The 12,640-nt window shown below is 47.5% G+C and overlaps 1 protein-coding gene across 4 annotated transcripts; it reads right to left on the reverse strand.

The window, feature by feature from the left end:
• Window positions 1-1,859: 1,859 nt before the first annotated feature.
• On the reverse strand, window positions 1,860-12,525 carry SF2 (splicing factor 2). Of its 4 annotated transcripts, none has more exons than XR_016289107.1 (5): window positions 12,238-12,525; window positions 9,900-10,063; window positions 9,086-9,258; window positions 4,472-4,721; window positions 1,860-2,437 (listed from the first exon to the last, which is right to left on the reverse strand). XR_016289107.1 is itself a non-coding variant. In XM_089573663.1 (4 exons), the coding sequence occupies exons 1-4, from the start codon at window positions 12,402-12,404 to the stop codon at window positions 4,554-4,556; spliced, it is 672 nt and encodes a 223-aa protein (XP_089429789.1). In that variant the 5' UTR covers window positions 12,405-12,525; the 3' UTR covers window positions 1,860-4,553. The 4 variants fall into 4 exon arrangements, 1 of the variants encoding a protein (XP_089429789.1); XR_016289105.1 differs by having other exon boundaries at window positions 1,860-3,749; XR_016289106.1 differs by having other exon boundaries at window positions 3,414-4,721.
• Window positions 12,526-12,640: the final 115 nt, after the last annotated feature.

A 12,640-nucleotide genomic window follows, 5' to 3' on the forward strand; every position in this document is an offset into this window, starting at 1 on the left:
GACTAAGGCTATGAGAGACGCCGTAGTGGAGGGCTCCGGAAATTTCGACCACCTGGGTTTCTTTAACGTGCACTGACATCGCGCAGTACACGGGCCTCTAGAATTTCTCCTCCAAAGAAATTCCAGCAGCCGCGGCCGGGATCGAACCCGCGTCTTTCGGGTCAGCAGCCGAGCACCATAACCGCTGAGCCACCGCAGGATTTCGTTTACAGCCACAACTGCAAAGGCATTCACGTTTCTGATCGCAACGGTGCATCATTCAAACTTGATACTGCAAAAGAAATATGGTCGTATGCCATATCTGCGGCAAATTTCAGTATGAAAAACGTCAAGAGGTCACCGCAGCGACCCGCGTTGAGGAGAATGTGAAAGCATTTGACGCCTCCACGGCACTCGTCACCTATCATTTCCTTTGCTGTTAACTACTGAATCAGAGTAAATTATCTCACGCTTTAAGATCGATTTATCTGCTTTGATCATACCTTTTTTATCTCAACCATTTTAATTTTTCAAATTTGGCGCCGTGGCTGCTTTCCTGTCCATTTACTAATCCCCGTCCAGCCTATTCAACTGTCCAATGGTTTTTGCCCATAGTCTATGCCAATGAAATCTTGTTCAATTCATTGCCATTCACCAAATATATTTCAATATTATTCTAGACTTTATTTTCGCACCTTTGCCATCCACAGCTGTTTTCCCATTTACTCACCATATCGACATCTGTGCCATTTCAAAAATTTTGCGTAGCATCCTCTTTCGACTACAAGCACTCATTTCATGCTACCTCTTCTGTGAACGCGTGAAACTGCTGCGGACACGACCCCGCCAATATAGCCTAGTAATGCTTTCGCAGTAATAAGCAAGCGAAGCATTTTAAGGCGCGTTTAAAGCGCTGCAACTTGGGGAAATCAGCATGGCCACCGTGATAGGACTGGTGGGAGTAACCGCATGACCCGGAGCACCCAGACTGCTCGGAAATTATGCAAGCGCTCAGAACCTGTCGGAGACCACACAGAACCACCGACGATAGCCACTCTTTCGGCCAGCAGTAGTTCGTACTGCCTACATAGCCTAGCCGATCTAGGTCATGGTACAGCTTAAAAGCACTTGGCTGGAAGATGACAAAAGCTCCAATTGCACCGTACATGCAAAATACGGCTCAGAACGAGCTCTCCTTTGCGGGGATGGACGCTATGTCCACAGCTATGAGCGTCGGAAAACGCCACGATCTCATCTGTTGCATGACTTGAGCATACAACACAGCCTCTGGTGTTCGCGTAGCCCATCCACGCGAACGATGGACGGAAGCAGCAGCTTTCACTGCGAACAGCACCTAACTCGCAGAACTCATTCCAAAATGCGGTTTAATGATATGAGTGCCACATGCAAATTTGCCTGCAATGCTCTGATGAAGTACGAGCAAGCCCTGCAGTCTTCACAGACGCTGCCGTAATGTCCGCAACAGCTACCATGCGAAGTGCAGGCCGAAGCAATGTTGGCGCGCAAATGCCAGCGACTCTCGAACGCGCCGAACATATAACTATGGGCTAGCAGCGCCTTACCACAAGGACTGCACTTATAAAGGCGCCGCTTGCGAACAAGCTAGAGACTTGTACACTATGGCTGCCACAGCGAAGTATTTGGTTCAGCCAATTTCAGCTACGTGACGCGAGAGCTACCAATAGCTCATCAAAGTGCATTACAATACGGCACTGCTTATGACAATAGCAGCACTGAAAAGTTAAAAGCACAAGGTCCTTTTATTTACAGTAAATGGTTGCACAGCCGCAAGTACAGCTTTCAAGCTGCAGGACCTGGCTGAGGCCTGCATAGAGACCCAACAGAGACTCCACACAAAGGACAGGGGCGGGACAAAGGTCATTTTAATGCCAATACAAGCAACTGCGACAAGGAGTACAAGACTACAGGCTGCTTGATCTGCATAAACTGCCGCTACCTCCACTGAAAGAAAGTATCCCCAATGGTCATACTCACCTCGAGAGAAGCATCCACCCTGAAAACAATCTGTTCGCGCAAAACAACCAGTTCGAAGCACCAGTCTAGCCTACATCTAGGGCTGATTGTACAGTTCTAAGCGAGACATGCCGTTAATGAATGTCAGCAAGGTTATGTCCTGAGCAGCAATGCACGCTAGTATAACTACTGCAAAGAGCTAGATTTTTCTTTTACATATATATGAATAGCTACAGAAGACATCCCCATCTTGCCCTAGAAAAAACAGCAGGTACCCAAGGTCGTTGCCCTCCCACCACCCTGCCATCCCCAATCGCGCAGCTCTTACGGCACCTGTTTGCATCCTGCCATGTGTGGATCCAATCCTGAAATCCATCCAATCCTATGATCCAGATTCCACACACGAGTGTAAACAGGTCCTGAACCCCTGCGTGTGAGTCCTCCTCCTCGTCAGGAGTGAGACCTTTGGCAAGAAAACAGGACAGGACGGTTAGCAACACAAAATTGCATGACCAGCCCCAACCCCAATAAAATGCTTAGCACAGTAATAAAACACCGGGAGACTCTAAAAGGAAAGGAAAAAAAAAAAAATGCTCCACATCCCTTGCTCCAGGCATGGCCTAGGAAGATGACACAGATAGCATGCAAGAAGTTTTTCAACACTGTGGTGGCTACTGGGGGATAACCTCGCGCATAAAAGTAAAATGGTTACTAAGCTGCACACACTAAAAATGCAGCATACTCATGTGTCCCAATAAGGCTGAAGGGGGTTGAGGATGTGTAACTTCAAGCGAATGAAATGCAGCAAGAAACCCCGCTCAGGGTGATGCAATACAGGCTAATTACTGGCCCCCGATGACCCTCCCCCGAGGCATTTATGCCAAGCTTATAGACATGAAAAGTTGCAACAAGAGGTCAGCAAAACGCACATTACTACCTTGAAATTCACCCTACGCAGAGTTCCTCGCGCTTTTCAACCACAAATCAAGGCGCTTTGCCGGGTTTCAGGCCACAAACGGGCCACCATTCCGCTTTCCCCATGAAACAGCTGAAGAGACAGGAAGCGAACCTGAATCGACTACCAAAGCAAAGCGGAAACCCACTTGCACCTTTATGAGCAGCAGTAAACTATCTACACCTGCCATTTCCACTACAGCTTTATTCAGGAAAGCACAGCAGAGCTTGTTACAACCCGTACAGGGATAGCGAAAATGCGAGGAAAACGTATGAGGTTAGTGAGAACCACACCTGAAGCGTGTATTTAATGAACTTGCCCGTTACAAAAAAAAAAAAAGGATTGAAACAAAAGCGGAAGGGGAGGAGAGTATGCGACAGTGCCAACGTAGCCCCTGACCCGGCAAAGCCCTGAGACAAGGCGCAAGCGAGACGGGCCTGACGGCTGCGAGTGACAATGCGGGGGGGTTGAGGGAGAAGCCTACCCTGAGGCGAGGCTCCAAAATCCTGATGGCCAATTCCACCTCCTGTGTGCAGGAAGCTGTGGTGACGCTGCTCCTTCCTCTACGCTAAGCGGCGTGTTCCTCTGTTTCTGCGAGCCACTTCTCTCTCCCAGCGCAGTGTGTTCTCCTCTTGCGCTCCCTGAACCGCTCCTCCCTGAATGCTCTCCCCTTCCTGCGCCGTGCCAAATCCTCGGGCAAGGCACCGCACCTCTCCGTTCCTCCCGCTAAGCTCCTCCTCCGATCCGAATGTGCGTGTCCACAAACATATCCGCTTTAGCGATCCTCAGCGGCGTGTGCCATCCTCCCGTTTTGAGGCATCTAGACAGACAAACAGATTAAGAGACAGATGGGCATCGCCGTCCACAAGACACCTGGGCACAACACACAACACTACACTTCTACAGAAATGTGTTCCACTGCAACTCATGCTAAGACAGGTATGGTGCCACTCATATGGGTGCAAACACATATACGGCTGGCTGAGAGTGCATCTTGCGTGCACATGCTACTCTATGACACAAAAAACATTGCGAAGCTACAACACAATCTGTACACAGCAATTTTCACAATGATGGGCCAACACAAAATGACAACTGTATGCAGTTATGAGGTGCGCCCACACAACAGTGTAGCCACAGATGATTAAGACACGATTCAACGAAAATTCAGCTTTACAACAAAAACAACAGCGCGATCAGTGCAGGGAAACAACCACAAAACTATGCTCTGCATTAATAATAAGAAAGCTAGCATGACATTTTGGAATTTCATTGATCTTTCCAGAGCTAATGAATAATGCATTGGGCTCAAAACCAAACAGCATTCACAGAATGCTTCTTTGCTTATTGAAGTTCAAGAACAAAAAAAAAATTCATAATAACAGTCCCAAGTGAGTGCTGCTGACAAAAATGTCTGACAACAAATTAGAACTTTCTGTCAGTGCCCAAAACAGACCATGATAGCATGATAGCAGCACATTTAACATGATACAGAAGGAATGCAACAAGAAAAAAAAAAAAGAAACTACAATGAACGTTCACCAAAAGATGGGGCAGAGGGGGTTGCTGCCTGCCAAAGCAGTTAGTTCCATCCATGATTTCTCAGACCCCGAAAGTTCCCACTTCAGTTGGAGTGAGAACAGGATCGTGACCGTGATGGTGTCCGTGAGCCAGATCGGCGGGCAGGCGAGTACGTGGGAGAACCACGGGAGCGGCGTGGCGAGTAGCTTCGGCTGCGGCTTCGCGAGCGGCTGCTGTAGTCTTCACGTACTCTGATGTACGACACCTCGCCCTGGAAAGGATTGGGCACTTGTCAAGAGCTGCTGAGAGCGCCACACACGACAACATTGTGCACGAAACATACAACAGCTGGCTTAGAAAGTGCACAGGTCCTTGCCATGCTACCAGCAACCCCTACGACATCACTGCAAGCAATCTGCAGCAAACGCTACAACCTGCTCAAAGCAAGTTTAATTGTTGCCAGTGCATAAAATCTGACAGTGCTTAATCCAATTCACATACAGTCGCCGACTGATTTTTCGGACTACAAAAATTCGGACATGCTCGATTATTCAGACTGCTTCGTGGCACCGCCACTCTCCCCATAGACCGTAACGTATAACAACTGCCGAAAGTTCGGACATCTTGCAGCCTCTCGTTTGATTTTTCGGACACTCCTTGAGCCAACTCGACCGGCAGCACTTGCCGCACCGACGCTCACCGACGCGCGGTTCACTTCGCTCAACGCCATTTTTGTTTTGAACTGAGCCTCCTTGCTGCCCCGCGAGGTGGCGCTACTGCAAATTCCCGCTCATCATCATCGTTTCCGCGTGGTTCGGTAGCGCGCCGCATGGTGGCGCGCCACACCAGTTCCGGCCGCAGCTTAGCCATCTCAAGGCAATCCAGGAGCCGCTTTGTTTGTTTATCCGGCAGCAAGCCCGCGAGGGCGCCGTGGTAGCACGCAGCGCTGGAGATGCGATATTAGCCTAGGGCGGCTTACAGCCGGCGTTTTGTCATCGAAAGGGGTCTGTTACACCCTCGAGTAGCAGTATCAAGACGTTTCGTTGAAGCGCGCGTGAGCATTGACTTATGCAACGCCAGGCCGGTGGCAGCAAGCCCGCGAGAGCGCCGTGGTAGCACGCAGCGGTGCAGATGCGATGAGGCCCGACGGCTCTCGAAACGATGTGGGGGAGGAGGCAAGTAGAGGAGGTGGTGAAAGAAGGAACGGAGAAGAAGAGGAGGAGAGGCGGCGTTGGGCGAGGAGACATATGCAACGCCAGCCCGGGATCAGCCAGTGCATGTAAATAAACGATTTCTTTCTCTTTTTTTTCTGAATTTGTTTTTTCGGACACCTGTTTATTCGGACATTTCCGCGGTCCCCGTGAGGTCCGAATAAAAGGTCGGCGACTGTAGTACAAAAATGCAGGACGTTAATTTAATCCGCCTTGTGCCGTTCACAATTCGACGAGCCTGTCGCAGGTCATTTCCCTAGAAAATCCGCACCCTCACTACCACCGTTTACAAAGAACATCATGCTATTTAACTGCAAATGACACACTATCAGTCAACAACAAAATTGGTATGCTTGGCAACACCACTACAACACTGAAGAAAATAAATCCAGGCATATGGAACTACTGCCTGACTGCAAACACAATGTCGGGTTATTTAATGCGATTTTCCGCACTCATGAGGCACATGTATTAGGTTAAAGGTGCAGTGAAGAGAAATCTAACTTGTCTTTTTGCCGCGGGAACTCGATCTACACGTTCTGAGCATTCTTAGAAACTGCGATTTACTGCCGTGTGGCCGATTTCCCCAGTTAAATCGAATTAACGTCCGGATCCCGCCTTTTTTTTTAATTCTGCCTCGTACGGTGGGCGGAGTCTACCAACGCGTGGAGCGCCTTTCATCCAGTCCCGTGGCGGCTTGCCGCTCTACCATCGGCGGAGTAACACGTAGTAGTCCGTAGTAGCAAATAGTCCGCGCGGTTTTTTATTTCTTCGGGCTTATTTTGCGGCTATATTATCTGCGAATGAAACTATTTATTCATGGAAACCTAAAAAACAAAATAAAGCGAAAGCAAAGCCTCCATGGGACTGGGTGAAATTTCTGCTACAGTGAAATTTCTGCCACAACATCGTACAAAGCAATGCAATAAATTTCCCACAACAACAAAATAATTTTGGAGCAAGGTACCACCTTAGTGAACTTTTTCCAGAGTAAGCAGCAGTTTTTTTTTTTTTGATCGTCCACATACGCCTGTATCCCATTAGGTTTCACTACAAACGGCTGCAGAAGTCAGCTTGCACTTCGATGCAGTGCGCGATGGCTGGCAACAGTTTTGCCAATGGCTCATACTTCGCGCTTGCGAACCACAGTTGCTGGTGTAAAGTGCCTTTATAGACTTTTTTGCTTGCTTCACTGCCGAAGGCATAACAAAAATTAGTTCTGCGTTCACTTCAGTGATCATGTAGACAGGAAGGAGTGAAAATGTTAAAATGTTTTATGATAAGTGGCGGCTAGTTCCAAACGGCTTTTCTAATGCCTTACGGATCACGTTAGGCCTAGCAACACCGAGCAAGAGATACGTCATTGCAGGAAGCCTGACACCAGCTAGGGTGCATTCCCTTCGTGCCTTTGTGCTGCAGGCAAGCATCGCTATAACGTCTTATTTCCTTTCTGGTGAACCTGGGCACTGACCTAATACAGGCACTGCTGTGTAAATGGCACTGTAAATGGTGGTTTCAGGTGGACTCAAGGGAACGACACTCCACCAATATGTTGGCATGGTGTGTCGCAGAACGGCTTCAAGGGACCAGAGCAACTCCAGTTCATTCTGTCAATGTTCTGGCCCAATTTCACCACAATGAAGCTTCCTTTCAGCGAAATTTTTCGGAGGTCTCGTGAATTACACTGTAGTGGGATTCAACAGTTTCCAGAGTTGCAAGGAACAAACAAGCTCAACAAACACGCATTCATCATTCCTTACTTAAAAGGCTAAGGATGAAATATCGCACGTTTTTAAAACAGACCACAGTAGAACCCCTCTATGGTAAAGTCACTGGGACCAGCAAAAATCTCTACTATATCAGTTCTTGCTGATCGCATGGCTCTGAGGATGCTCTCTGGCTGCTTACTAAATACAAAGCGATGGCTCATAAAACAAACACTCGGAAATATGTTCCATCCTGCTCTCATCAATCCTTTATGTAAAAATTACTTATTTTCAGTTATCACACTTTGTTATCACGTTTTCGAATTTGCTTACACCTCGTGTCAGTACTGCATTAATACGAACACAACACAGTTAAGAATATAATGCCAGTTTGATTCCGTGTAAAAACCAAAGCTTTCCGTGAACATGGTGTCGTCTTCCACAGCCTCAGCGTCGTTTAAGAGGCAACAGTTAAGAATCGTGAATGACACAATCAGGCCTGGCAAAACCACCCTTGCAGTGGCACCGCTGTCGTGCTGCGAATATTCGTCCTTTTCTTCCTTCTCTCCTTATCATTGCACTTTTACTAGCTTGCCTTTTTCAATGAGCCACACTGCCTTCTTTCTACGTTCATAGCCAGCTTTGCTTTTTTATTTATCTTTCTGTGCCTGCCATGCGGTTTGTCCCACAGTCTCAGGGCCTTCGAAAAGTTGGCTCCTCCTAGCGCTCATGAGCTCGGTGGTGAAGCCACCTTAATAATAATAGTAATAAAAATAAAGAAGCGTTGTTTTATCTGTCCTTGGCATTCATTTGCCTCTGAACGTTGGCATCGCAATCGTGGACTTCACGCGTGGCACAATGTCATCATTCTGCAGGAAGTACATCGCCGCAGCCAGACGCTCTTTGCTATAGCAGTTTTTCACACACACACACACACACACACACACACACACACACACACACACACACACACACACAAAAGAGAGGAAATCTTTACTACAAACGAAAAATGATGTACAGTAGTTTTATGGAAGGTCAAATGGGGCTGCAGTTTCACTTCACTATATCCGAGTTTTGCTATATCAGAGTTTACAATACAGGGGTTCTACTGTATGAACAGATTAAAATCTATTAAGAGTGCACACAAACTGAGATCAGTACCTATTTTCAGACTTTCCAAAATGATGCGAAACAAATGAAACACAGCTGTTTTAGAAGCAGGTAAAAGTCAACAGAGTTTTAGTATTAAAAGATAATTAGAACCACACACAGCAAAACGACCAATCAAGATTGGCGCCAAATGGAAACCTCAGGAATTACACGCCATGAAAGCCCACTTTTACCATTCATGAAAAATATTCATGCCATCCAAAACAAACAATCTGCACAGAGAAGCACACAGCAAATGCATTTAAACAGATTCCTTGCACCTAACACCCACGGTCTTGCATCATATAGCTCACTGCTCGTGGTGCATACCATGTGACTGGCGACCGTGGTATCTGAAATGCATGGGCAGCGTTAAGTGCTAGATGGTACGGTCGCGGCTCGTGTGCTTGTACTATCTGCAGCGGCACTGGAGCGCGTTAGGAACAAGTGAAATTCTGCACACAGCACACAATGCAGTGCGGTCAAGGAATTTCATGAAGTCATATCATTCCAAAACATAACACCTACTGCAAGCAACTGGAATTACAAGGAACTAAGGTTTCACTTGCCTCATGGGAGCGAAACCGAGAGTCGTCCAGCTTCTTCACAGCATATTTCATGTCCTCACACCGAAGGAACTCCACAACTCCAGTACCATCTTTGAACACGTCAGCATAACACACATCCCCAGCTTCCCTCATGTGATCCTTCAGGTCCTGCCAACTGCCACTCGGTGGCAAACCTGCAAAAGGGCAACTCAAATCTTAGCACTGCAAGATGGCTCAACAGAGAAAACCGCTGACACGTGTCACAGACTGCAAAATCACGGTTACCCATCACTACCTTTCATAAGACGATAGAAGGAATGTCTCCTATGACATCATGTTCTAACAATGCACCTATCCGAAAAATTCAGGGGACACTTTGGCTCTCTAAAATGCTGCAAGGCGAAAAAGCCTTTCCTGGTGCACTGTTTGGCACTGACTGCGAGACTGTTTGTGCTGTACTAGTGCTTTATTTGACAACACACTTTGACTGAACATTACAACTACACACTTTGACTGCCAACTTTGACTGCATCTTTTGCACGACTCTCTCTCTGCTTCGACGAGCTCGGTTGTATCCATGGCTCTGTTCTCAGTAATGAAGTATGTAATGTGGTCACCCACGGACGCCTTACGCCCCCTGTTGGAGCGGACAACAACTAGTTTATTAGTTGTCGTGTGCTCGAAAAGGGAGCGTCAGGCATCCGTGGATGACCTCATTACTTCGAATCCGCGCACTCCGATGTCATAACCATCTTGACCAACCGAAAAGCGCGACACCTCTGCTGACAACCTTCTGTCGACAACGATGAGGCATTAAAGACTGCTGCATACGCACCTGAAACAAGAACCCTGTACTGGGACCTGCGGGCAGGGGGTCCTCGGCCACGGCCGGGACCCATGCTGCCTCGCCCAGGTGCTGAGCCTCGGGGGAACTCTACACGCAAGCGGTAGCCATCATAGTCATAGCCATCTCGGGCATGCACCGCATCCTCTGCGTCCCTGCAGAGGAGAATATGACAACAGTGAGCACACAAAGCCAACTAAAGACCCAAGTGAGACGCCTTCAACTCTTTCACTATTGCAGCATAGGCCATTGGTCGTATATGACGCATGTTTTGAACCTGCCGCCAAAAATTCAATTCGGAGCTCCCGGACAAGCTGTGCCATCTAGTTTGCTTGTATAACATCATCCTTTGGTTCCAATTTAGTTCATTCATTTCCTCAAGTGAGGAGGCAACGAGAAAAAAACTTCACCATCTTCTTATGTTCATAACGAGCATGCTTTTTGGAGGGCATGTTTTTAGGAATCCTGGCATTTTTAAAGTGTAAAACCAAAAAATTGTTTCTTTTTGATCAACTTTGCCAACTCTCTCCACACACACACTTTTAAACTTGTACAGCATTTGTAAACACTACCCAAAGAGCCCAATGGGTTTCCTTATGTACCATCTGTGAAATTCCTCTCGCCATCAAGACGTTTCAGGCAATGCATGCAGAGCCACATAGCATGACCTTGAAGCAAACACTTGGGCTCTATACTTTCGACAAAGGCTGTACTACATAATGCAGCATCATCTGGGGACAAAAGTCCCCAGGTCACATGAGTTGCAACTAAGAACACATCATCATCAGCCGGAGGCTAGACTCCAGACTTGTGGCGGGGAAAGCCGAACAATCGTGCTGTAATGTAGTAGAGGAATGAGATGATTGCTAAATGCCCGTTCACTTTTCGCGCGCACGCCTGGAGACTTCTGCCCCAACAGTACAGGTACGAAGTGTGAGCGCACAACCTTTTGTTGGTTTAACGTCCCAAAGCGACTCCGGCTATAAGGGACACCCATAGTGCAGGTCTCCGGAAATATAGATCATGTGCCCTGACATCGCACAGTACACGGGTCTCTAGAATTTCGCCTTCATCGAAATTCGACCGCGGCGGCCGGGATCGAAGCTGCGTCTTTCTGGCCAGAAGCCGAGCACCATAACCACTCAGCCCAGTTGTGTGCAATACAAGGTACAGGGTTTGAGCATTCATTTATTGATGACTCAAATCACGTGCGTCAAACGCAGTTTTCTGTTTGCTAACTATCTTTTTTCTTCTTGGCGCCTAATATCCAGAAATTATCAGATTTATTGAGGTCAGCAGAAAATTCGAAATCTTCTGCAGAGAGTTCCCTCTCATATTGCTCACGATTACACATGAAATGTGTAAACACGCTGAAAACGCAGGACGCAATGCAGTCTCCCATTTGCCAGCTGGATGAAACTCTGACCTTAGCTTGCTCTACTCGGAGCTGCGCAAACAATGAACAGCTGTAGCCAAGTAAGCCAACCGGGCGCGCTATTGAAGCGTGCAATTCCCATCTGCCACGTGTCCACTGCGAGAAAACTGCGAAGCTAGGATATGCAAATGACAGATGCAGTACGCGAAAGCAATAGTGGCAACGACAGTGCGCTTTTTTCGTTGAACAGCTGCCCAAATGACGTCAGGAAAAGCGATTGCTCAGGCTGAAGTTTGGCTACAGCATGCTATTTACGCAATTATTGAAGTGTGCCGTTACCTACTTCTAGATTTAAAAAAAAAATTTCCAATATCCGTTTATCATAAAGCCAGAACGCCAAGTACGCGGAACCGAAACTGATTACGAGACGCCTATAATTTCACTACAAACTTCGTAGTGAAGTTATAAACAACTAAAATAACCTCCACACAAATTCGTGCACGTGTTTCAAATTAACTGGTGGCAGGCATCTGCATCCCTCACACTAAGGCAAACAAGCCTTGCGAGGGTAAAGTGCGACAGATAACACTCGTCGAAACTAGACGAAGGTTGTGCGTTGGCTACTAGGCCCAACAACTTTTCATGCCATAAAGTGTCCCGTCGAAAGCTGCGAGGCGTGCAGCGGTGTGCAAAGCGGAAGCCAAGCACCCCAATCTATGCACCACAACCGTAAAACAAAAATCTAGGCCAGCACGCCTCGCCCGGGAGCGCCAAAACAAACGGGGAAGGGTGGTTCCCGGGCACGCACAACCTTGGAACAAACTCAACGCGTAATGGCGTTGCACTGAGCAAAGCACAATGGCATATCTTCACAGCGATCATTCGCCTCAGATATTTCAATATTAAACGAACGTTCTCGCTTCAAAGGGTTACGTAGGCCCTCATCATCCTTACCTGGGGTCGTCGAATTCAACAAAAGCGAATGGCGGACCCCTGCGATTCTTCAAGTCGATGAACGTGATTTTGCCAAACTTGTAAAACAAATCCTCAATATCCTTGCTCCTTATGTCCGGTGGCAAATTTCCAACGTAGATCCTGCATTCGTTTCCTCGGAAAGACATGATGCCGACCGATTATCGACGATTACAATGCAAACGCACCAAACGGCACCACAAACGATCGAAGATTGTCTCGCTTTCTCTCGCGATACACGAGAATACGCGAACGCGAATTTCTGCAAACAACAAGAACACAAAACAAATGTTGCTGGCGGGCGGAAAAGCAGCGGCAACAGCGATAGCCTCAACAGCAGTTAGCATCGAGACTGATCGAGACTTGAATAGCTATTGGCTTTTTT

Source organism: Amblyomma mixtum, chromosome 2 (assembly GCF_055824585.1).
Source record: "Amblyomma mixtum isolate Tamu chromosome 2, ASM5582458v1, whole genome shotgun sequence".
Taxonomy (NCBI): domain Eukaryota; kingdom Metazoa; phylum Arthropoda; class Arachnida; order Ixodida; family Ixodidae; genus Amblyomma; species Amblyomma mixtum.